Source organism: Pithys albifrons, chromosome 2 (genome assembly GCF_047495875.1).
Source record: "Pithys albifrons albifrons isolate INPA30051 chromosome 2, PitAlb_v1, whole genome shotgun sequence".
Lineage (NCBI taxonomy): Eukaryota > Metazoa > Chordata > Aves > Passeriformes > Thamnophilidae > Pithys > Pithys albifrons.
Genome location: NC_092459.1, coordinates 90843452 through 90868257, shown reverse-complemented (window position 1 = coordinate 90868257; position 24806 = coordinate 90843452). Strand labels below are relative to the sequence as shown.

The following is a 24806-nucleotide window of genomic DNA, read 5'->3' as shown; positions in this document are numbered from 1 at the left end:
TATCCTCTCAGTCACTTTCAGCCTCCCAGGCTCACAAATGCAGTCACTGGACTCGGGATTTTCTTACTCTCCCAACCAATCCCCTTAATCCCTGCCTAAGCACCCACTGCTCAGTTCCGCCTTTTTTTTTTCCTTTTGTCCCATCTGTCAAAGCCCTTAAGTCAACAATTCATGCATGAGACTGTAAATTACATATAACAAAGGATTTACTTTCTCCAATCTTCCAATCTTCAGTGTGATTAAATAGATGTTAGCTACTATTACAGAACTAATCCATCATTCCAATACTCCTAAATTTCTATTTAAAACTTCTTGGACTACATGCAGCAAATATTACTCAAAACAGTTCTAGACTGTGAAAGCAACTACACTTGAGTTGACCAACAGATCAGCAAGCTCCAGGGTTGTTTAGTGTTTGTTTTTTTGTTTACGTCTTCTCTCACATCATTTTCTCATGGAAATTTCTCAGTTCTGATAACAGGAAGAAGGTTTTAAAATGATTGTATTTTTTAATTAAAAATAAAAAATTGGCTTTTTGTTGCTCATGCTAATGCTCACAGTAAGACTCTGCAAATATTATTCACATTTCAAATCTGGCTTCAAACAGTAAAAAGAGTAATACGTTCCCTTATATAAATGAAGGTAGCTTTCCTGTATTTTATGAAAGTATCAGGAGCTGCACAGGTTTCAGGACACTGCACACATTAAGGCTTTGTAAGAGTAACTCTTTGTAATATGAGGTTGGAAAAACTATGAAGCGCACAGAAATGTGTGCAAAACAGAGATTTGCTATTCCCCACCCATAGGCACACACACAATCACTTTCTCCATTTCAGTGAGTAATTCAAAACTCGCAGACTTTTGAAAATATTTGATATAAGCGTGGTTTTGTTACCAGAAAAGACACAGATACACCACAAACACTGCCAATACGAAGCATTTTCTATCTTGATGCAACACTGAGCTGTTACAGGCTTCTTGGAATGTCCTCATTTGGCATTTCTATGCTATAGGGTGGAGTATGAGAGTTCTGAAAAGCACAGGGGCTATGATGATGGCTGGCTTTGACCAGTTACAAAGAACAGAACCTCTTATAAAATCCTATTTACTTTACTCCTAAATATCTCAAGGTTCAGAGGCTTAATCCTTTAAAACCCATCTCCAACATTTAGTCTTTCAAATTATTTTTTTTCATGCATTTTGAAATTATGTACTACAACACTTAGCTAAGGTGGGAATTCTGAATCACTGAAATATGACAAGCAAGAAACCACCTTCTTTCTGCTCTTCCAATGTGCAAATTGCTGTTGGTAACATGCACTATTTTATGCATCTTCCTTACAAGTGCGTTTGAGGTGTAGAGTAGCAAAGCAGTCAATCCCTGTACAAATCTTGAGTAGAATGTTTCAAACTTCTTCCCTGAAGAACCTTTCAATACGTCTTTAGATACTTGAGTATTTTCTGTGAAACAAACTACCTAAATTTTATCAACATTCTTTGTACTCCTAAAACATCTCCTCTCCATCTTCTATTTGTAAAGATTTATCAGTTGTCTCCATTACAGGGAGCTTAATTTGATAAGCTGTTTTAGTTTTCCCTTGATACAAGCCATATATTCAGCAAGCATGAACATTCCTTATCATAAAGCCCAGTTACTGTGACCTACTTGAAAAAATATTATTTGCTCTTCTGAATGCAGAACTCAAACACATTTTCCATGAAAGACATTTCCCCAGTCTAAACACTTTTAAAGAAAATATGAAATTATTAAATATCATCTTACACTACTCTGTTCCCAGATATCAAAAACTATGCTGACTCTAAAAATTATTAGGTTTTTTTATAGTGCTCTATGCATCAGATAAGTTACCTACAGGAACTTTGAAATTCACTGTATTCAGTCAGTGAGCACACGTGATGACAACTAGTTCTGTTTTAGCTGAAGAAAGACTTAAAATCCTTACATTTTTATTCTTTTTAACTCTACACTCACAAAGTCACAACACTTGTAATTTAAAGCCTGTAACCTGACCAGAACACACATTACAGACAATAATTAAAGCAAGTGGTGGTACCATACAACTCACTAAAGGTTAATTCAATTCCGTTGATTCTAATAGTACGTGACAGCAGGTTGGATTTATTTCAGAAGTGTAAGAGTTGGATCTAAGGTTTATGGTCATCTCCTAGCCACTGGCATCACAGTCAAATGTACCATTTTGCATTTGGCAGGCAGCCAGTTGCCAGAGAGTGTGGGCAGGGTAAGACAGGCATCGAGGGGAAGGCTCACGGGCAGCAGAGTGAAGGAATCTTGTCTGTTTGGATACTGCTCTAAAGAGGAAAAGGCAGACTGCCAGCAGGGTAGACTTCCAGCTCTGATGCCAAGTGCATTTGTTCACATTGTTAGCTGAAATGAGTTATTAGCAATACACACTGTCACTCTAATACCTTTTAAAAATATGGTACATCGCCCTATGAAACACTGGTGTATTTCTAACCACAGCTCCTAATCACTACTCATGGTTTTCCCATTAGAAGATAAGGACTTGCCTGAAAATGATCCAGAAATTATTTAACCGCCCTCTCTGAACCAATAAAAACCCCCAAAGAAAGAAAAGCCTTACATGCGTTTCACTTCCATGGCCTCGTCAAGAAAATTCTCCGCTAACAATGCTTTTATAAGGGCATCATAAGAATAAGCATGAAACTCCTCCTTCTCTTGCATTTTCATGAAAACATTGTAGGCCTCTAAAGAAGAAAAAGAAAGCCAAAAAGAAACGTCATACTGAAATAATGTTGATCACAGAGAGAAATCACCTATTCATTGCAAAAGGTCCATCTTAATTCTATTTATCCTTTGCTTATATCTTTAAGCCCAAAGCTGCTGATGACAGCTGGTTCAAAACTGCTTGTATGCAAACAATGGACACATATTTCCACAGAAGAAAAAGTTTGCTACTGCTCTTTCTTTATATGTGGCTGTTGCTTAAGTATCAACATAGCTGGTTAGAAGGGGAAGCCTTGGGATTTTTAAAGCAACACCTAATTCTGGGGTATATAGTTACACCATCTGGTGCACGATCACAACAGCATTTAACAAATAATATAGGAGGCGACTCCAATATGGGGAGATCAAATTATTTGGCTACGACAAGATTTATACAAAACATACAATTTACAAATATACAGATATTTAACAAGTAAACTACACTGCATTTGTTTGACTGATTAACAGTTTTATTTCATGCATTCACAATAACTGTCAGTGTATGAAAAGATGTTACCAAAAAGGGGGAAAAATGATAAGCACACTTTTCAGTCATTTATTTTTCTGAAACAAGATTATGCAGCTATAAACATGCAGCTAAATCTGCCTGCCATCCACGCTGTAATATACACTAGAAAGCTGTGTTAAGAACCATAAATGAGCTTTTACATCTGAACTGTGATTGCATGTTTCATTTAATGATTCATAAAACAATCCATTTGCTAATTCAAATCACAGCCACAATAACCTTTACTACTTATCAGAAATAGCTGGACTATCACTACAAATTTCATAGCTATGCATGAAGTTTTTTCTTATAATTTGAAAGTAAAGATGAAGACAACTCATTTGAATCTTACTGTAACAAGAAGCATAACACTAATTGCACTTATTCCACTGTTGTGAATTTTAACCAAAACTGTTGGTATGCCTTTTGGTTTGAATTTTAAACTCCTTCAATCAAAGAGCATACATAAAAAACTCCTGAAATGTAAGCACGGAAATTACTATACATAAAATTTATTATTTATATCACACAAACTATAATACCAAGTCAATAATTAGAATAAACACGGCCATTCGTTATCTACTCGGATGCTTGGAACTACATTAAAAACATATACATTAAAAATGTAAGGATAAGAATATTACAGTAAAATTAGATTCACTGCTGTGTACGTGAGTTTCCTGTACACAAGAGAGACGTAAGAGTATGACTTATAAGAATATTGACATTACAATAGTGATTGCACTGTTGACCAAAAGACCAGTGAAATAACAACAGGATCACACAGGAAAGGTCTTTAAATCCTTCACCACTTTTACTTATAGGTCTGAACTTAAGCTTGGCCTGCAGCAATGCGCTGAACTTTCTTGCCTGTTCAGATGCTGTTCATGTTTAAATTCAGAAGGAAAAACATTTTTCCTTCCACTGTTCTGAAATCTGAGGTACCAGTAGACTAGCAATCACATTCAACAACAACAATAAACCTTTGACTACTATAATCTGCGACAAATGCAACTAATAATGCACAAAAATGTAGCTGACTGGTGATAGGTTTGTTCTTTCTGCTCATAAATGCCTGCTTGAATTCTATTTTTTAAGGCCAAAAACTCCTCATGTTTAGAGACTCCTACAAAAGCTCTGCTGTCTTCAGACTGAATTAGGATTTCACCCTGTGTTTAAATACGGCTTTCCATCGGTTCAGTACAGAAATGGACCTTGCCATTAGTGGACATGATGCCAAGCATATGTTACCATCAATTATCACAGCCCATAAAATGTAAGATCTCTTACCACAAGGAAAGATATTTTTTCTTTTTTTGGTAATGACTAGTTCAATGAAGAATTTAAAATCTTTGTATTGTTATTTTTTCCTGTTCTAGGATGTTATGCTTGTGTATGTCAGTCCTAACCTCAGAATGATTACACCACTCAGATTGTTTTCTTGAATTTATTTTGCATCAGTCCAAGTAGCATGTTTGAAGTATACCTAAATGAGTCTTGAACTGAGACATATGCCTGATCAGGTATTACCAGCTTATTACTTCTTCAGATGGCATCTAAAATTACTAACATATATTAGCATTCAAAATTCAAATTTCTTGGGTTTAAAATCACATTGTGTTATACTAGCTATTTCAAGTAGAAAGATTTGTTAGGAAAAATGACAACTTGCCAAGAAACTCTCAGCTCTCAAGACAGTCAAATCTGTTTCAGCAATTGTGACTGTTTGGGGTATGTGTTACATGATCCCCTGGAGTCAAGTTCTCACACTGAGGAATCAAGATAAAAATGAAAATATGACTTTGCATAAATCAAGAACTCCAGAGAACAGATTATCAAAACATGTGTCAGAGTTGGTAAGTTCATGAAATAGTTGCATAACTAGATTGAGTTAATCTTTTTCCCATCAAAAAGCTGCTGTATTACATTCACACCAAAATTACATGATACTGTTATATAAAAAAAGCGCAACAGCTTAGTCTTTTCAGGTTTTTTTTAAGACCAAAAGAATGGTTCATCAATAAGAGAAGAGCTGTTTTCCTACATTGTCTTTTTTCCCCCCTTCATTCCCAACAGCTCTAGACCACCTCCTCTCAAATACCACATCTTCAAATAAAAAAATAGGCAGGAGTGGTTAACCGATAAATTCAGTATCCAAGGTCTGTATTTCATATACCGGTTATATTTTGTATTTTTGTTTTAAATGAGTCTCCCTGCAAAGTCCAAGGCATACTTAGTTTCTACCTGTTCTCCACTTGATCACTTATGATACCAAAGGCACAGGATGCTTTTCTAGTGATAATGTTATAAAGGGCATTCCATTAATTTTGTCTGATTTTCAGTGAAAACATTTCTGCATTTACTTACGAGTCCCAGAAGTTACCAGCACGAAGGATTTCCTGAAACCTTAACTTTATGTCTGCCAAAACACTCATGATTCTTAACATGATATGGCACTTGCTATATACAGAATGTCCAGGCTCAACTTCAGACTCCTAATCTAAATAGACTGAACATTTAGATTGAGTAACTCTATGGAGTCATTTCACTCAATATATAAGTTAAATGTGACTGATTAGTTCTTCTTTTAAAAACTCAAAGCTTAAAAATCTGTGTGTCTAACCAGTAAAATATACTGATTACACTCAGAGAAGAAAATTACTATGTGTCTTTTCCTCAGTCAGCAAAATTAATTCTTTAAACCTACTGAATTTTATTTTCTAAACCACTTTCAAGTGAGGTACCTAGTTATTATAATATAGATGAACAAAATAAGGATTTTCAGAATACTCAAATGCTTTGCTCCTTAGCAAGACTGATTTGGAGCCAGGCTTTTCTGGGTAGTGCTGAGCAATAGGACAAGAGGCAATGGGCAGAAACTGGTGCACAGGAAGTTCCACATGAACATGAGGAAGAACTTCTTTGCTGTGCAGGTGACCAAGCACTGGAACAGATTGCCCAGAGAGGCTCCGGAGTTCCTCTGACCGCGACATTCAAGAATCCTGTGCCATGTGCTCCAGGATGACCCTGCTTGAGTCGGGAAGTTGGACCAGATGACCCACTGTGGTCCCTTCCAGCGCATTTTGTGATTTCCTCCCTGCTTTGCAAGGTCCAGTAAAGCTATTTCTGACTCTGACACCCTGCTTTGGGATGAGATGGATAAGAATGGGTTTCCAGTGATTAAACACAGATTAAGCCAAAGGAACTGCACTGAAGTTCACTTCTCTCTTCTACATACAAAGTCAAACACAAATGCATACATTAATTCTGTTTTCATTGGAGACAGGGAAGTTTGCACAGAAGAGATCTGCAGTTAATTGAAACCTTAAAAGAATGTGAAAGGGGAAGAAAACTCAGTGGATTTCACTTTACCTTTTCCTTTATTTTTCTTGCAAAGCATCCTTATTTTTCTTTCTTCCTCCACAGCAGCACTTAAACTTCTGCTATCTTCCTGCCTAACCTTCAAACCATAGAAATATTTAAGTTACTGTAATGATATCTGTTAATGTTTTTTAGTGAGAAGAAATACATTCAAAAGTGATGTTAGCCAGGAAAGTCAAACTCCAGTTACCTTGGGTACCTCGAATGGAACAACCTGACCATTTTTCTGTAGTATATCAGCAAGTAAAGTCAGTGTTTTCTCACGAGGAACAATATTTTCTTCTTGAATCTTAGTCCAAACAGCTTCAGCCTTCCCCCAGTCATCATTGTTCTCTGAAACAAGATTAAAATCTTCACATAAAAGCATATTTAAAGTACATATACATATTCAAATTAATTCAAAGCTGTCTTTGGAAAATAATTTATCAACTAGTCATGTACTTCTGCTTCATATGATCATCAATTTGAAAAGTTCTGAACTATTTTAATACATAGAGGACACTAGGAGATGTAAACAGAAAAAAACCCTAAAAATTATATGAATTTTCAGATGAATGAGAAGTCAGCTCCAAAGTACTGCAGAAGTGATCCTCCCATCTCATCAGTTCTATTTTTCTTGATTGTTAATTGAAATTTATGTATGCATCACTGTACTTAACTGCAAACAAACAGAATGCTGGACCTCAAGAAAACAGTTAACTACTATCTGACTACCTAGAGCAGGTGTTCTCCTGTTGGCTTTCCATTTTCTAGCTTTGCAGTCACCAGTTGTGAAGCATTTATGACTATCAGACACAAGCAAAAATGAGCTCTCTAAAGCAGAAACAGCCTTCCCAGCAAACTGCCTTGGCATTTTATTAGAATCAGGTTTAGTTCTGCTACACAGGCAAATTTTGTAAATTCTTCACTGTTGCTTCTGTCATCAATTTGGGTTCCACAACTCTAAGACATCCCAGCAACTGGAGCAAATTCAGCCACAGCCACAGACATGATCCTTGTGGGTCCCCTACGCCTCAGGATATTCTATGCTTTTGTGGGGCTGGAGCAAATCAGAAAGAAGTGGAAGTCAAAGAAGGTGAGCTCTGAGCAGCCTGGAGAAAAGCAGATTAACAGGGGATGCAATTGCTGCCTTCAATTACCTAAGAGCTACAGAGAAGAGCGAGTCAATCTCTCGTTGCAAGTGCACAGCAAAGAATGACAGGTGATGGTTAAGAGTTACAGTAATGGAGTATCTGAGAATGATCCAACCCTGGAACAGATTGTTCAGAGAGGCTGTTTCATTTCCACCACTGGAGACACTCAAAACTTTACTAAACAAGGCCATGGTGGGATTTGACTTTGAAGCTGTCCCAGCTCCAGGAAACAGCTTTGCTTCAAACTCCTGAGGTTCTCTCCAGCATAAATTATTCTGTGATTCTTAAAAACCAAATGCCTTCTTTTCAACATTTTTGATCACTGCTTAGACTAGATGGCAGGTTCTCTTTTTATATGCCTAAAATAGATCTGAAGTTATGGCTTAGGTACACAATGACAACTCTGCTCTACTTGTGCATGGGGCAGCTTTGATAGGTTATCTCAAATGGTTGAAAGCAGGATTGTGCATGGGTTTTGTCTTCCATGGTGACAGAAACCCACAAATGTTTTCCACTCCTTTGAATAGATGGAATTGGTTCTGTCTTCTGAAAGAAGACTGAAGATTTTGCATGACAGAATTTGATAAATTGTATCTTCTTGGATTCTCTTCCTAGCAGGCACCCTGTCAGACTTAGTCACTGCCAAAGGTGAACAGGATGAGTGGAGAAATAGGAAGGCTCCCTCCCTGTTGAGACAAGATTGATTTTCAGGCCTACTTGATTTTTGATGGTGAATCAGTATGTGCAAAGCCAGAATTAGGTAATGCTACAGATTTGTTTGAAGCTTTCCAAGGCTTCAGGAAATGAACGGCAGCAAAGTTTTCAAGAGGTCGGGTTCTCTTGTCAGTTTTTTTGTGCAAGTACTCATGTCTCCTAACTGAGCTACGTGCAGTGGGGAAGAGGCCTCTTTCATTACCATATAAAAAAAAAAAGATGGTTTGAATAGTTTTTCACTTAGCATTAAAGCACTGCTAGCCCTCGTCAACCCAAATTACACATGGGGAACAGCCTAAAATTACTTCAAGCTCAAAAGAAAGTTCCCCCGTCACCAAATATATCAAATTGTTGTAATGGTCCTTTAATATATATAGACACATATATTACCAAAGTACATAGCAATCACTATAATGCTTTATGTCCCAATTTACTATTTAGTGCTTCCTATCCAATCTTAAAACAATGTATTTTCTCAAGACTTAAAAATAAATAAAGGCTTCAAAATTTGTATTATGTATAATACAGTATATACACCGAAAAACAAAACCAGCACAGACTGAAAAGTACAGGAAAAAGGAATGAAAACCACTAAAGACACATCCTACATTAAATCTGTAACAAAGAAATGCACTTTTAGTTTTAAAAACTGTTCCATTCCTATAAATGATGCAAACGTTAGGTTGTGGCTGGTGAAGAATCGGTAAGTAAAAAAAAAAATACATGCCCCTTTCCAAACCAGGTCAAATTACAGAAGACTTCACATTTTTATCATTTATGAAGAGAACAGATGAGTAGGTTTCTTCTTTAAGCATACTGAAAACCAAAACAGAATTAACTTTCAAATACAACACAAGACAATAGCATGGACTGGAAGACTTGTACTATTTAAGTCCTATGGAAGTGTTCAGGTCTGCTGGTAAAAATAAACACCCGACCTCTCCTCCCCTGGAAGGTGCCTCAGAAATGGTAGGCAGGGTAATTGCGTATCAAGACACAGCTTCTCTCCAGGGTTATTTCCTATCTCCATGCACAGAAGAAAACAGATTACAACATGAAAGAGATCTCAAGCTCACTTACCACACAGTTGAAGCAGGTAGTAGTACATCTCATCTCTATCACATTCAAATAGATTTTGAGTTAATTCTACCAACTGTTCCAAAGTTTCCATCTTTCAAAAGAAAGAAGGAAAAAAATCATTATACCTCAGTCAAACAATTATTTTTCTATCTATGTGCACCTACATGCTGTGTGCATTCAGCTAAAATAATATTCCTGTTTAAGTACACACCAGTATATTTACACCAAGCATTAGGTTCACCTCATCAGCCTGTCACATGTCCTTTCACAAACATAAAAGTCAAGCAAGGAAACACTTCCAAACAGTTTTTCCTGGAATATAATGACAGTTCCACAGAACACATCATACAAGTCACATACCTGATTATTCATTATACACCTTTTGGCGAACCACTGCAATCTTCCAGGGTGAGCTCTCAAGCCAGGAGTCTGGAAAATATTTCCACAAGCAGAAACACATTACTTCACATAGAACATTCTAAAGAAAAGTAAACATAATACATGTATTCATAATAAAAGTTCATAGCTTTTGTTTGAACTCCATCTGGTATAGACTACCACATTGTTCCTTCTAAGCACCACAGACCATAATCAAAACAGCCGTTCCTCTGCTTAAATAAATTCTTAAATAAAGATAGGAAAAGTCAAAATTCCTAAAGAAACATGTACAAGCACTGCAGTACTCAAGTCCAGTATATCTAAAATGAAAAAAAAGTGCCAAGATTCCATAATTTTTACACCTTGCCCTTCCCTCCCACAGAATACTTGGATTCACTTGCTTTATACTACCTTCTTTTAGCAGAAAGACCATTTACAGAGAGAACTCTGCTTTCATTTCAGGTGTCCAGATTCACATTAATATAGCTCAAAGTAATTCCAAGGAAATATCTGTTTGCCCCTACAGAAAAATATCTTTTGACTCTTGAAGGCTTTTAGCTGTTAATATTGTAAAAAATCTGTACTGTTCAAATGTGAAGTGCAACTTCCAAATTTTGAATGCTACTGTGCATAGAAAAGGCATTTTGAACAAAAAGCTGTGAGAAATATTAAGTGTCAGTTCCAAAACAGTGGAAACATTCCCACTGAAAAATGCAATTTACCAACACATTTAAATACAAATAATTTTCTTTTTCTACATTCCCCAACTGCAGAATTACTACCATTGCATCTTTCTGGAATAGTTTAGCATATACCAGAAAACCAGCATGCAAAACTTCAGTCAAAACTGTTGAAATTTGCCAAATACATAGGAAATTGTTCTGCAGAGTAAATGTTAGGCCATATAATCCTACCAAACACCCAAACCATTTTATGCAGTCATAGTAAGGTTTTGTAAAAAATAGGACAGCAACCCCACAGATGCTCAACATGGAGCATCTCTATGTGTTTAGCTGTATTACAAAAATAGTCTCAACCCAAGAGGTTACAGAAAAATAGTGGTTTCTCAAGTATTCAAAAATGGTATATATAAACATAGTTTTGCTTTCCAGGTACATGCTTGTTTTCCAATTAATTGTTTATTCAGGTTTTTTAATTCACCACAGTTATTTATATGGGTAGGCACCTGTTCAGTGCTTTTTTAAGAGCTACAAGCAGTTTCACATGAAATATGCTGAAAACTAAGTCAAGAATTAACATCTTACACAACAGGCTCTTGATACACAACAGGCTCTTGAAAATGAAAAAGAAAGAAGTATGTTGCCTGCATTTGTAGCTAATCCTCTTTAGGACATGGTAACATTCAAATGCTGAATTCACTTACAACTTCCAATATCATTCCTGATCCGAATGCCAATGAACTCAACAGCTCCAAACCTACAAACTTTTTATAGTAAATCCTTTCCTGTTCAGAAATGATTGATGTGTCTGTCACTACAAGGACAGCTGAGTTATACAACAGATATCCTTGTGTTTCATTTTGAAATTGAGAAGTGTTTTCACATACTGCAGGTCTCAATCATCAAAAGAACATCTAGGTCAGATTAACTAAATCTCCAGGGCTTGCCTGATAGTCCATATTTGTAGCTTATCCCTTACAATCTTAGGGAATTTTAAACACTGCATTTAGCAGCAAGCAGTCTTTCTACAATACAGCAGACTAAAATACAGAATAAAAAAATGCACAGAATAAAAAAAAAATAAGAAAAAACTGTTACTCTAATTACTCTTAAAAATTCCCATTTACAATTTGGATCTTGCTTGTTTCAAAGGACTAAAGAAAAAAAAATCTATTACTGAGTCCCTAGTGGTTTGGGGAGGGGGTTGTTTTTGTTTTTTCTCTTGAGAGTCTCAAGCAATTTCTACAGCATACAAAGTAAACGTGGAGGTTTTCTAACTTTTGCATTCCCTTGGAATATAAAACAGTTGTACTGTACCAAACCAAAGCTGGCTATCCTCTCCCTAACAGTGGCTATAGGAGAATATAGAAAATGTCAGCAAACACAGCAATACTTTCTCTTTAGTGCTCTTCCACTCTCCAACTACCTGAGGTTCAGTGGATCACAGCTTTTCTAGTAAGTGATTTCCCTTCCATAAGCTTTTCTGGATGCCCCTGGAATGCCATAAGATTTATCATTCATAAGATCTTTCGGCAGAGCGTTGCCTTCACTACTTTCTGCCAAAACCAACCATAACACTACCACTTTTTGTTTGTTTTCAGCCTAACTTCTACCAGCTTCCTTTGAAACCTCTGGATTTTGTATTAGAAGATGATGCATGATTAATTTTTCCTTATCTTCTCCATTTCAGAATTATTTAATGAGCAGCATATAAAATAATTCCTGGTTTCACTGTTTCTTCTCTAGGCTAAGCACAACTCACCAACTTCCTTGTATCTCCTACAGAAACTAGTCCATACTTTTGATTAAATTTAATACTATCTTTCTGAGGTTCAACTGAAATGTGGTGTGATTCTTGGGGTGCCCTGTGCAGGGCCAGGAGTTGGACTCAGTGATCCGACAGGTCCCTTCCAACTCGGCATATTCCATGTTTCTGCAATAATTATATTTATTCTACACTTATACCTACACCAATTTACTCACTGATTCTGTACCTTCACATACAGAAAGGAAAACTAACCATAAAGGGAAAAATAGGCTGCTGCTTTGGAAGAACTTGTCAAGCAGCACTCAAAAATCATGTAAATGCAATGATCCTAACATACTGGAAGCATTTGATTTGTTCTCCTCCTTCCTAGAACCAGTCACTTCAGACAGGTGATTGAAGGAGTCCAATCAGCAGATTATCTGTACTAACATTTTTATTTGAGCTAATTTCTACCTCTTACAGCTGACAGAAAACAGACTGTCTGGGAACACATTGACCTGTCAGAGAGGAATTTATTAGATGTTTTTCTAGATTTTTAGACAATGATAGAACTATTCAGATTCTGTTTACATTAGAGTTCTGTAACTGTTACAGCCAATGGAGCAACAGTATTGTTTTACTTTCAAGAAAACGTTTTCTAATTAAAAAGTTAAGTAATTTACAGAAGACACATGGAAATATTTATTTACTTCCCTCTACTTGCATAAATGAAACTTTTTCTCTTTAAACACTTACTTAGAGAGAAAAACCAGAAAAGACAATTTACAGACTAGAAATCCTGTGTCTTGCTCAAAGAGAAGTCTTTCAGGAAACTAAGGAGTCGAATCTGTCCCCTGCTCTACTCTGTTCCCTACTCCAGCTGGCTTAGGTTGCATTAAAAGCCAGCAGAAGCATTTTTCATTTGGCATGTATGTGACATGAGATGGAGGACTTGTGCTTTAACATTTCAACACAGCACTCTCACAAATGATTGATAAAATAATTCTTACAGATATTGATCAACTTACTCTGGCCATTTATGATATAACTTCACTGTGAATAACACATCAATTCTAACCATTCAAGTTTATCTCTGACCTCCTTAACTAGTTTATGTTTTCTTCATAATTCTTGTATTTTCTTTGCAAAGTTCATTCTTTTTCTAGGGAAACAGCTCTATTATAGATCACCAATTCAAATGTACTGGAAACAAACAGCCAAGTTAGATAACACCACCCATGTTACACTTTCTAATAGTTTTCTTTGGAAGAATAGATCCATTCATTCCCCTTCTTGCAGCTGAAAAAGTCAGTAATAGTAAGAGACAGCTAATGCTGCTAAAGGAAGAAGAACACTTCATGAAGAGTTACATCAACAGCCTAAACAGACTTATGCTACCAGTACCAGAACCAGCTACTGAGATTTAGATGCCAAAGCAATTCTTGCAAGAAAATGCCTTACTCCTCTGAACAGACAGCCTTGAACAGACAGCTATAAGAACTGATGTCTGTCATTTCTAACAGCTCTCCTTAACATAAGCGTCAGTGAAAACAGAACATGTGATGGGAAGTTCTGATTTTAAAGACAGATTTTTCCCTGATTCTCCAAAAACGTCTATGCAAATCTCACAAATTTCATGTAGCTTCAACAAAGCTGGGGATATTTTTGCATGGCAGCTCATTTGAACAAAGTTTTTTACATCATAAACAACATATGTTTTGCTTGAATCTTCCCCTATGGTACAATTTTTGACAAAAGTCCTCACTTCTACCAAGCAGTACCTGCACTTCTTAATCAGAAAAGTTAGAAGATAATACAGGTAATAAAATTTCTGTACCTTATGTAGCCATCTTAGTTTAGTTGCTACATGAGATGGTTAAAATTATGCTACACTTCTCTTATGTTTTTTCCTTTTACTAAATGCTCCTTCACCTTCAAATAGCAATACACTAGTTTTCAAGAGTACAGATTAAAACATTTACTTTTTTTTAATAATCTTACTTCTTGAGTTCATATGCATAAAAGTCTACCACTTTGCTGTATTTCTCACATTACAAACTTTGTAGTATGTAGTATCATAGTCAGATATAAAGAAAAAAAAGACTATTTTGGTTATTGGCTCTGAACACACCAAATTCTATGCAATAGTCCAGAAGTTTACCAAAGATCCAGCTTTGGAGGCTGAGGGATTTAAAAATAATCTGTGCTTCAAAAAGCAACTTTCCTGCTATGATTGTACCAGTTGTCTAAAAAAAATTTTAGTTCTCTTCTAGCTCAGTTTTCCTCTAAGTTATTGTACTACCAGTATGACATCAGAGCTGCAGTTGTATACAGCTGGGAATGGAAGTAGTACTTTTCCTACAAATTCGTTTTTCACTTTGAAAGAAGTGTAGTTCAAACAGATTTCAAAATTGGTTTCTTTGATGACAGTATGAAAACACACCCTCAACTCAACTTACTCTTTTCTATAAAAAAAATGGTGCAAACTGGTTATAACCAAGATGGGATTTCTCTAAAAAATTACTAATTCCTTCGGTTCTTTGTAAGCAATTTTGCCCAGAAATAAATATGACTAAACACACCACAATCCCCATAATACTGATTTCTTTAACAAGAAACTAATCTGAAATACTCAAGACACTTGTTCAACTTTTTGGGCAAGAGTTAACTGTATGAAAGTGAAAACAATTATAAGTGTACCTTCAATATGACTACTTTTCGTGTTTGATGAGGGCAAGTATTCTAATGCAGTACCAGAGTATTAAAATTTATGAGTCATGCCTTCAAAACCTACTCAATTATAGGTATTTGATACTTTATTTGCAGTACCAGATATTTAATGAAAGACAAGGGGACACATGTCTACATACCTATCCTCCCTAACTCTCCTGCTGTGAGTGATAAGAATTCAGGCTCATGCTCTCCATTCCACCTGTCCTACATTACCCAGGTTAACTTTTACATGAAAAGCAGCAGTAGTTCACAATAAGAAAATAACAAGCTTAGTCTCCAAAGGGAAAGCTTTTACTGTAGGTTTGTGGGTTTTTTTCTGAAGTATCTATTTGCCTCAAAGCTTTTGTCAGCCTCACAGTTCATTGACTTTACCAACACAACTAGTGTCTGTTGAGCAAATACTCATGACTTAATTTCTTGCTCTCGAAAGAGATATATATGCTGCTTTATGTTAGGCAAACATTAAGAAAAACGTATGGCAACTCGATTATTTTCCAAAAAGACCAAAAGAAAAATAGGAAAGAGTTTTACAACTTAAGACAGCTTAGACTGATGTAACATGTTTAATCACTATTGAAATACTCTACATTTACCAGTAAGATTTCTAAGATAAATTACACACTGAAGCATTATTATTAGAACAGTAAGAGATCTTCACAACAATCATCACACTGGAAGAAAAGGTGACATTAAAAAAAAAAACCCACTCAAACCAAAATCTTTAAGAATATCCTAGACTCAAAACAGAGCAAAAATTTGTGCTTGGCCTTCTGATGTGGTTTTATGTTGTATGATGACTGAAAAAAGCATTTTAAACCTCTTCCTTCTAACAGAAAGTTCCTGGAGCTAAGAAAAGATGCACAGCTCTTGCCGTGATCCCACATTCTGAACACATTACCCTCTCTCTTTTTACAAGGAATTTTTTCAGTAGTCATCTCTTTTACCAAATTTACTTATTTGAAACATACCCCCGTTTCTTTCAGAAAGCAATACTGAAGAAGAACTTCTGAATAACGTGCACTGAACTAGTAAGGCCCCTTTTTTCAATTAACACACATACACGCATGGACACAAAATCCAAGTTCACTAACGACTACTTGTATTTGAGTCCAGTTTCAGACTTTTACTGGAATATTAGGACTCAATAATAACAAAAAGAAAATTCATCTTTTCTTGTAATTACAGGGCTTGTATGCCTAAAAGCTCTTCAGCCTTTCCCCTCCCTCTCAGTTGCATACAGTTACTCTAATAAAAGCTATTACACCCCCCGCAAACTATTCCTAAATCTCAGATCACTGTTATCTAATACAATTTTGTTCACAAACATTTAAATTTGGTTTTAAATACATCCACTCTTTTCTCAACAGGACCAAAAATAAGTCTTCGTAGGTAAATTCAGACACTAGATATAACCATTAAATTACACATAAACACCCCCTCGCCTAAATCCTGCTGTCACAAATCAAGAAAGCATTTTCTCCTGATAGTTTATCTCCAGCATAAAATCAGCAAGACTCAATTTTATGATGCAGACTCTTAAAAAAAAGCAATCTGGATGAAAGAAGGTTGTAATCTCTCAATATCAAGCAGAAATATTCTCATTGTTTTATGATAGATTAAATCCAATGGTGACTGGTATCTTGAGGTCTGCTGACAGTGGATGTCACAATTCTTTGCTTAAATCTATTTACCTCCTAAATTAACTTGACATCTGTTGATAGATATATTCCTGTACACTAAACTCACCCAATACAGTCCTTTTGTCAGGTCTCAGATTTCAGTAGCAGCAAATGCCTTTTCTTGCATTTATTCAAATTAGAACACATTTCATTAAGCTATTTCACATTTGTCCCTCAATTCTTCATAAAAATGTCTTGAAATATGTAGGATACGGTATGATATATTTAACTATTAAATATAAATTACATATTTAATATGAGAGTAGAAGACTGAGACAGTGTCAATTAAAATCTGGTTAAAAGAATTCTGAAGCCATGCACTATCCATTGCCATTTTCAAAGGAGGCTCCTCTAGTAGTAACAAACTGTACAGGTTGATCTTCTGGAAAATCTTGCCATACAGTTCTGAGACCTTTCCCTATATCCCAAATACAGTAATCCTCTCAGCCTTCATTTCCAGTAAAACCAAAACCAGAGCACAAAGGAGAGCTTTTACTCTTTCACTGAAGTTACAAATTAACAGCTGTTAATTTAACAGTTGATGTGATTTGATCCAGAAAGATTTCAAGAAGTTAACTGTCAAACAACACAAAGACAGTTGAACACTGCTACCAACTCATAGTTCCTGTCGGAGGAGTCCATAAGCTCCCAACTAAAAATGCAAGTGTCCTGATACCTTTCTGAAGGGGCGTATTTTGGTTTATTTGGAGAAGTATTTCACTGTACAATAAAACTTCATTTAAGGTGCAACGATTTCAAAAATGGACTTAACACCAGTTTTAAACCTTGCATGTTCAGTCACAGGTGTGAAGTGCTCATTTCTACTTCGTGAAAACAGAGTTTAGCCTTTCCTAAGCAGATTTATAGACAGGCTTGTTTGAACCTCTGCTGCAGGACTGTTACAGAACTGAACAATGCAGAAACCTTTACCAGAAAGAGCCAAGAGTGGACATGGGCTACATTACACACAGATCCAGCAAGTATTTTAATAGATGCACTCAGCAAGAATGAAGGAAGGAAAAAGGTCAAGTCTAGAAATATTCAACCGTCTTGCATGCAACACAGCTGCAAGTACCAGATCTTGGTGGAAAATTCAGAGATAACAAAAAAATTAAAATGGAACAAAAATTACAGACATCAACTGTATTTTAACTGCCTAGCAGTGAAATCTTTAAACCTCCATACAGCACATAAAACAATATAGAAAAGTAACAGGTGATAGGGGGACTAGAGAAATTTCTCCAAGGTGGTATAACATGGCCTTTTTTGTTTCTACTCTCCTGGACAACCATCACATTAGTACTGCTCTTAAATCACAGTTCAATCAGGTTAATAAACTGGCAGTCAACAACTGAGTAAACACATGGGATTTTCAATTGTCCAGTACTGTCAACAGGTAAGATTGGAGAGATCTGGAAGACTAGGCTCTAGAAAATTCTCTGATTTATATGGCATACTTAGAAGAATACTAGGCTAAGCAATTCTTCTAAATTCTCTGATCTACTACCTGGAGCAGCAAATAATTACACAGGTCCTCTCGCCAGGAGGAAATTGAATTAAATATTTTTAAAATAAGACACCATTCAGGTAGAGAAAATATTTTCCTAGAAGGTACTTTCTCCCTATTTATTGAAAATTCATATCCTTTTATTTTAGCCTAAAATGCTTTTAGTGTAGTTTAGTTAAAGTCAAAACAAACTGACTTAATTTTCTTTTTTTTTTTGTTATGAAAAACAAAATTCAAGGACAACAGGCAATTAAGCTGCCTTTCCAAGTAAGGGCAAAAATCCTAAGTAGTCAGAGCTAGATTTGATGACATAGAAGTCATGCTGTGTCAATCCAAGGGAAGGCAAGTTAGTACGTGACCTCGTGGTTAGGGGCAAGAAGAGAGATGTGCCAACTTCGTTTTGAAAGCATCATCTTTGAAGGACTCAAGACAAAAGTTAACTTATCGGTTTGAGGTGCAATTAAGGAGGCTAAATCACGCACTGAGGTACTACAGCACCCAGTGGTAGAACTTGCAAAGCAAAATAGCATCTACCAGCACATCCATCTACAAGTACGACTTCAAGGGCTCAGGAATCTCCAGGCACAGGCAGAATAAAACAGACTTACATCTTCACAGAGCAGCCAATGCTCCCTTATGTGGGGCTATTGCCTCTGAGAGAACAGACTTTGAAAAGCTTAACAAGGCAGTCCAGCAACATTGCAAACTGTTACCTTGTACAAACTCTGATGCCTCAGCAACTGCATTTCCCCCCCCCCCAGTCTTCTCAATCACAGCTTCTCATCGCTTCAAAAAGACCGGTCCTACCAAACTACCACAGGCTTCTTTCCAGCTGTTGTAGAGTGGTCAGACGCATTCTTTGCCTCACCCCCTTTCTATTCCCCTTTCCTTCTTTTATACTGTCATTCTCTGCTTAGTTTTGCTCTTCTTCCAGGAGCCCCAGCTTTCAGCTTTCTTGCTACATCCCACAACACAAGCTTATATATATGCATTTACAATACATTTGTGGCCAGATAATAGAACATACACAGCTCTGACCTAATTTTCATAATCTCACTCAAATCTTACCCTTCTTTCTTTCTTTCTCAGTATTGTCACCCACTTGCATTTTACCAGATTTGTAATTTAAGAGTTATTTTCTTATAGCTAGGGCTTTGAGTTTCCAGTTTTTCAAAGCAGCACTTTTCACTAAACTTCACATAACCACCTACTATACCTTTGATTTCTAAAAACAGCAAGGGCAAGCAGTGGGAGTGGTCTCCAAGGAGTAATACCCACTTTAAGCAACCATATCCTCTATGGTTTTCATCTCCTCAGCTCTTAAGGAAATTTTTTCCAGCTTCTACCTTTCTATCCTTCTAGATACTCTTTATTAATTCCACATATACTTTTAAAACAAACAGTATCACTAAAATCAATTGACTGCCATAATCAGCAGTACTTGATGAAAGTACATTCTGAAAGTTAATCTGTGTTTAACATGCAACATCTAAACACCTGAACATCTAAAAGAGAAAGCGGCACCAATTTATCTCCTTCACTGAATATTATTTCACAAGCAAAGAAAATAGAAAAAATATCTGAGATGACCATCAGGAGAAGTAATTTAGTCACAAAGCCCTCTGGACTAGAGAAAAGGATACACACACACTCTGTACTCCATCTTCCACTTTAACACTGATTAAGGCTTTGACTTCCCAACGAACAAAAAAGCAAACACGAACTTGCATAAGGTTTAAAATCATACAATTTTGATTTCCAGTAAAATACTGATTTGGGGATTTCTGCCCTCCCTTTGTGAAAAAAAATTCCTTTGAAAATACTTAGCAGATTGTTACGTAACAAAACCATACTTAAAATATCATGCACCATAATAGTAACTGATTTTGTGCCACTTTATCCACTGGTAAAATACATTCATACTGTTCCTACCTAAATTCCTACACTACCAAAAATTTCCTGATTTAGAAACAGCTTTTCCTCAACAGCACATACAAAGCTGTAGTTTGCACTTCAGAGAATTTAGGTAAAAGGAAGAAGACCTACTTCAAATAGCATAAAGGGCAGGAAAACTTCCATTTAGTCTCCAGATATTTGGTGTTGAGATTTACGCTTAAGCATCTGTGGTTACTAAAAACTTATGATCAATCACCAAATACTGAATATCTACAGAGATAATTTGGTACCTATAAAAAAATGACAAAAGTTTCAAAGCCCCAATAATTTGATAACTTGTCTACTATACTATTCATGATTACTGAGGTCCAGACACCAATACAAATTTTGAGAAATTAAACTCCAGTATCAAAGAAAGAGCTGCTAAATCGCACTAAGTAACAGTTCTACTCATTTAGCTTTTACTTCCAAATCTCAGATTTCATCCTTTTACCTCCTGTATGCTTTAAATCATTGTAAAAAGAACTCAACTCCTCAGTGTCATCTGCTGTCAGATACTGATATTTCTGTTCTTCTGACTCTGAGCTCCAAAAAACTGTCTCAGAACAAAAATGCCAATACTTTCAACTGTGCTTAGCAATTTCCACACACCCCACAGCAGGACAGTATTGTTCTGCCACAGACAAACAAGGAGATCTTCAGTTAAGATTTTTTAAATCCAAGAATTCTATTAGGCAATTCAAGTAGGGATAACTGGTATTTAAAATACTCTAAGGGAATCAGGAGAAAAAGCATTCTTTGTCTAAGCAGGAACCCCCCCCCCCCCCAAATTAGGTTACAGTTGTGTGTGCAAATCACACAAAAATGCTGAGGACAAAGTATGACTTCCGCAAGGTGCCTCCTCCCATGCATTAACTGGAAAACTTATGCAGCATTTTAAAAATATACAACTGTGTTAAGAAGAAAAGTAATCATAATCTGGGCAGACTCTGCAGCTGCCCCTTTGACTTATCAATTTCAGTAAGCACAATTTCAATCAAGTCTAGATAAAATATACTAATCCTAAATAGACCAAGTTTGTCACCTACCACTTCCTATAAGCTGCTTACTATCCTGAAAAAGGGAGAGAGAGAAGAAACGCTAAATTAAATGCCAAACAGTAGCAGACAGCACTTGTTTGGCTGATTAACTTGTAGACAAGCATTACAAATAAATCTGAGCATGGTCTGCAGCAAATTAAATTCCAGTGCTTTTAAGAACAAAGACTTCCTTCGGAAAGAGGATTAGCAACTTTACACCCAGGAATGCCAGTTTAATTTAATTGTTTCACAATCCGATATTTAATATGCAAATATCATTTTGATATATAACAGCAAATTTGAAAAAGTGAGGAAATAATTTCAATATTACAAGATGACTGTCTCTCTTATGAACTGTAATTATACAAAATAAAGCTGGCCAATATTTTTTATTATTGGGATTGAATTCCATTAACATGAATCAGAACAAGTCTAATTAAAGGTTAAAAACTTTAAATGTTTCTAATTAAGAGTCTAAATAGCTGTACAACTAGAGTACTATAGTTAAAATCCCACCTCAATGACCTTCCTGGCCTCTTTGTATTTTCCTGTTTGCAAGAAGGCGAAGAAGAGATCATAAAGAGCCATCATGTCACCATATTCTCTGCTAATAAAATCTGAAACTAAAGAGAGAAGAAACCTCATTAGTTTACTAGATATATTGATGCATTTTATATATTTGCATAATATTTATGTCAGACATTCCTAATACCAGTATTTTCCAAGCCTCACAAACTCCAAGAATAAACTATAGGGAGATAAATTTCGAAACATACAGAATAATTACAACATATGACACAATTTGTTGAAGCTTTGTGGTTGAGCATATTTTAAATGTTTTTCTGTTTACCTGCACTACATTTGGAATTACATTCAACAAAACAGACAAGACTATATGTGGGCATGCTCTGCTCATAGAAAGTGAGGATATAGGTTTCTGAACTGCACAACTATTTGAAGAACAGGTGCGTTGCTTCAGTGCTGTATTTTACAAGTATTAAAATTGTTCTACATTTAAAATTATAATCCACTTCTTAATCTGAAGAACGTAGGATCATTTAAATACTTTAAAGATACACATATAAACACAAACAACTTTTTTGCTTTCAGTTCAAAGAAAAGATACATAAATCCTGAAAGAAAAGCCTCCAAAAAATACTTCATATAACCAGACAGCACTTGACTATGTGCAACTAACCCTTTTGTAGAAGTTCAGCATCTCCTTTCTCTACCAGTCTGCAGTAGATGTTATGAAGTTGAAGAATTTTACCATACTTCTTATAACAGCTGGTTAAAGCTTCCAGAGCTGCAGGCATGTCATCCCTTGTGGAAGGAAACAAAACAAGAATAAAAACAAATATTCTGAGCAGGAGCAATGCATGCTGAAGTCACTTCAACCTCAAAAATTTCACAGAAAATTCATTTAGCAAGCTACAATCCAAGTGTTTACTCCCCCCTGGACTGGATGATTTGATTGCATGACCTCTGATAGAAAGGTGTGAACGTTCCTCATCATTAGACGCACTTAGTTTTTGAAACAATATTCTTAAGTTCTGCTATGTACTGTCTTGACTACACCCAAATTACATGGAAATTTCACGTTTTGTTTCAGAGGTCTATTTTTCTTGCTTGTAAGTAATACTGTGCACACTATACTACCTCCAAATATCTCTGTTTAGACGCTTTCAATTTTTAAGCTCTCTACAATTTTTCCACAGCGTTTTTGTTTCAGTATAGATCTCCAGAGTTTACTAAGAGAACCACAGCTCTTCAGATCACTCTATACTTGTTTTATGCCTTAACAGACTGGACATAAATCATCTGTTGACTTCCATTTCAACACAATGGAAGGGACAGCATTTTTTCATTCTGTAAGAAGGTCAGAATCCATGGGATATTTTCTGCTAAAAACCCTATTTTTGCAATTAATTCAACAAAAAGTATTTTATGCTGGCCTACTTGTGTCACAGTACATATCCATGTACTAATAAATTACTGCATAAGATGCTGACTTCTTTAAATGCACTCACGCAGGAGCTTTTGAGCAGCAAGTGCAAGTAACACGCACAGTATTTCCATTTTTGATACTGCAATCCTTCGCTGAATTTTTCCCTATTTAGACATTATTAACACCTTCAGAAACATACACAGTTAAAATACAAAACTGACAAGTCATAAAAACAATCAAATCTGGAACTCTTAACAATATTAACAACAAACATAAATTAATGTTCTATACTGTGAAACTAACAGTATTTATTCATCTGCTGCAGACCTCTTTTCAAAGGATTACAACTCAGTTTAAAAGAAAAACAAAAATCAAACACAAAGCCAAAAACTCCCTAAAGCAACAGAGGACAACCACTGGTAAAACAGTTTGTGAAGTTTTCCTTTGAACGAGAAGGTTTAAACTGAAACAAACCAAGACCACACACACAAAATGCAGGCAGTAGCCAAACACTCTACAGGATTGCCTTTTAGATTTCAAGAGTTTTACCAGAAGAAAAAAATACTAACTTAAAAAAAAATCACTTTACAGCAGCAGCTGAAGGCAACAATAAAACTGACTTGAAATAATGATTTAACATTCCTGAAGCAACTTTATTATTGATCAATAGAACCTTAACGAATAAGATATTGTTAAAACAAGCCCAATTAGGATGTTCTCTCCTCATATTGCATTTCTTGTGCAGCACAGATCTTGCTTTTCCAAAGAATGAACTATCTATACTACTCTGTACTACTATCATAATCTAGGCTGCTATTTTAAATGTTTTAAAGGGTAAAACACAGATGAAGAATTAATTTTGTTCAGCAATACTGGCATTCTTAAAAAGAACATAAGATGATGGATTTCTACCTTATTCCCCTTACTGAGCCCTGTTTACAGTGCATCTTCTGGCACCCCATGGAGTCATTTGAATTTTTGTCATTTGGGGTGAAGACTAAATTACAGGTTAATTTCAAAACTGCAAGTAGATGTTGCAAGCTAGATTACTGTCATAAAAGAGAAATACTATGGTAGTTACCATAGTCAGATATAAAGATTTATATAATCAGTATTTTTCTCCTGCTTTAGTTGCAAGTTCAGTTAACATCTAAAAAAACCCAGTTTTACAGAAAACTACTCAATTTCTAAGGAGGCACAACAACATTTATACATTCAAATTAAAGTTTTCAGAGATGAATCTAGCTTTTCAGACTGATGCTCAAACAGCCCTAGTATTGTCTCAGCTGTATTCCTAAAGGATTAAAGTGACTGTTTTTAGGTCAGAGCTATCAATAAATGAATGAATAATTGTAATGTCATTCAATCAGTAACATTAACAGTTTTCTAGTCTCTGAATGTATATGACTGAAGGCATTAATACTGCACATGCAGAGAGAAAAAGCCAGTGAAGACCTGAGGCAACAGAAATGAAAATATTGTACTTGTTACTGGTACTTACTGGTCAAAGGGGCTGATACTCAGTCTGCATTTAAGGGGGTTGGTATCTGACACTCTGATTTACACACAATTGTTC

At 35.8% G+C, this 24806-nt stretch overlaps 1 protein-coding gene across 2 annotated transcripts in view; it reads right to left on the bottom strand.

Annotated features, from left to right (window-relative positions):
* LRPPRC (leucine rich pentatricopeptide repeat containing) overlaps positions 1 to 24806 on the bottom strand; it is an 87796-nt gene that overhangs the window by 16730 nt on the left and 46260 nt on the right. For both annotated transcript variants that reach the window (XM_071577388.1, XM_071577398.1), the window contains exons 24-30: positions 22481 to 22605; positions 21799 to 21905; positions 9944 to 10012; positions 9584 to 9674; positions 6847 to 6989; positions 6648 to 6735; positions 2625 to 2748 (exon numbers count right to left, since the gene is read on the bottom strand). In XM_071577388.1, the coding sequence (XP_071433489.1) occupies positions 2625 to 2748; positions 6648 to 6735; positions 6847 to 6989; positions 9584 to 9674; positions 9944 to 10012; positions 21799 to 21905; positions 22481 to 22605 (747 nt within the window). The remainder of the gene's footprint in view (positions 1 to 2624; positions 2749 to 6647; positions 6736 to 6846; positions 6990 to 9583; positions 9675 to 9943; positions 10013 to 21798; positions 21906 to 22480; positions 22606 to 24806) is intronic.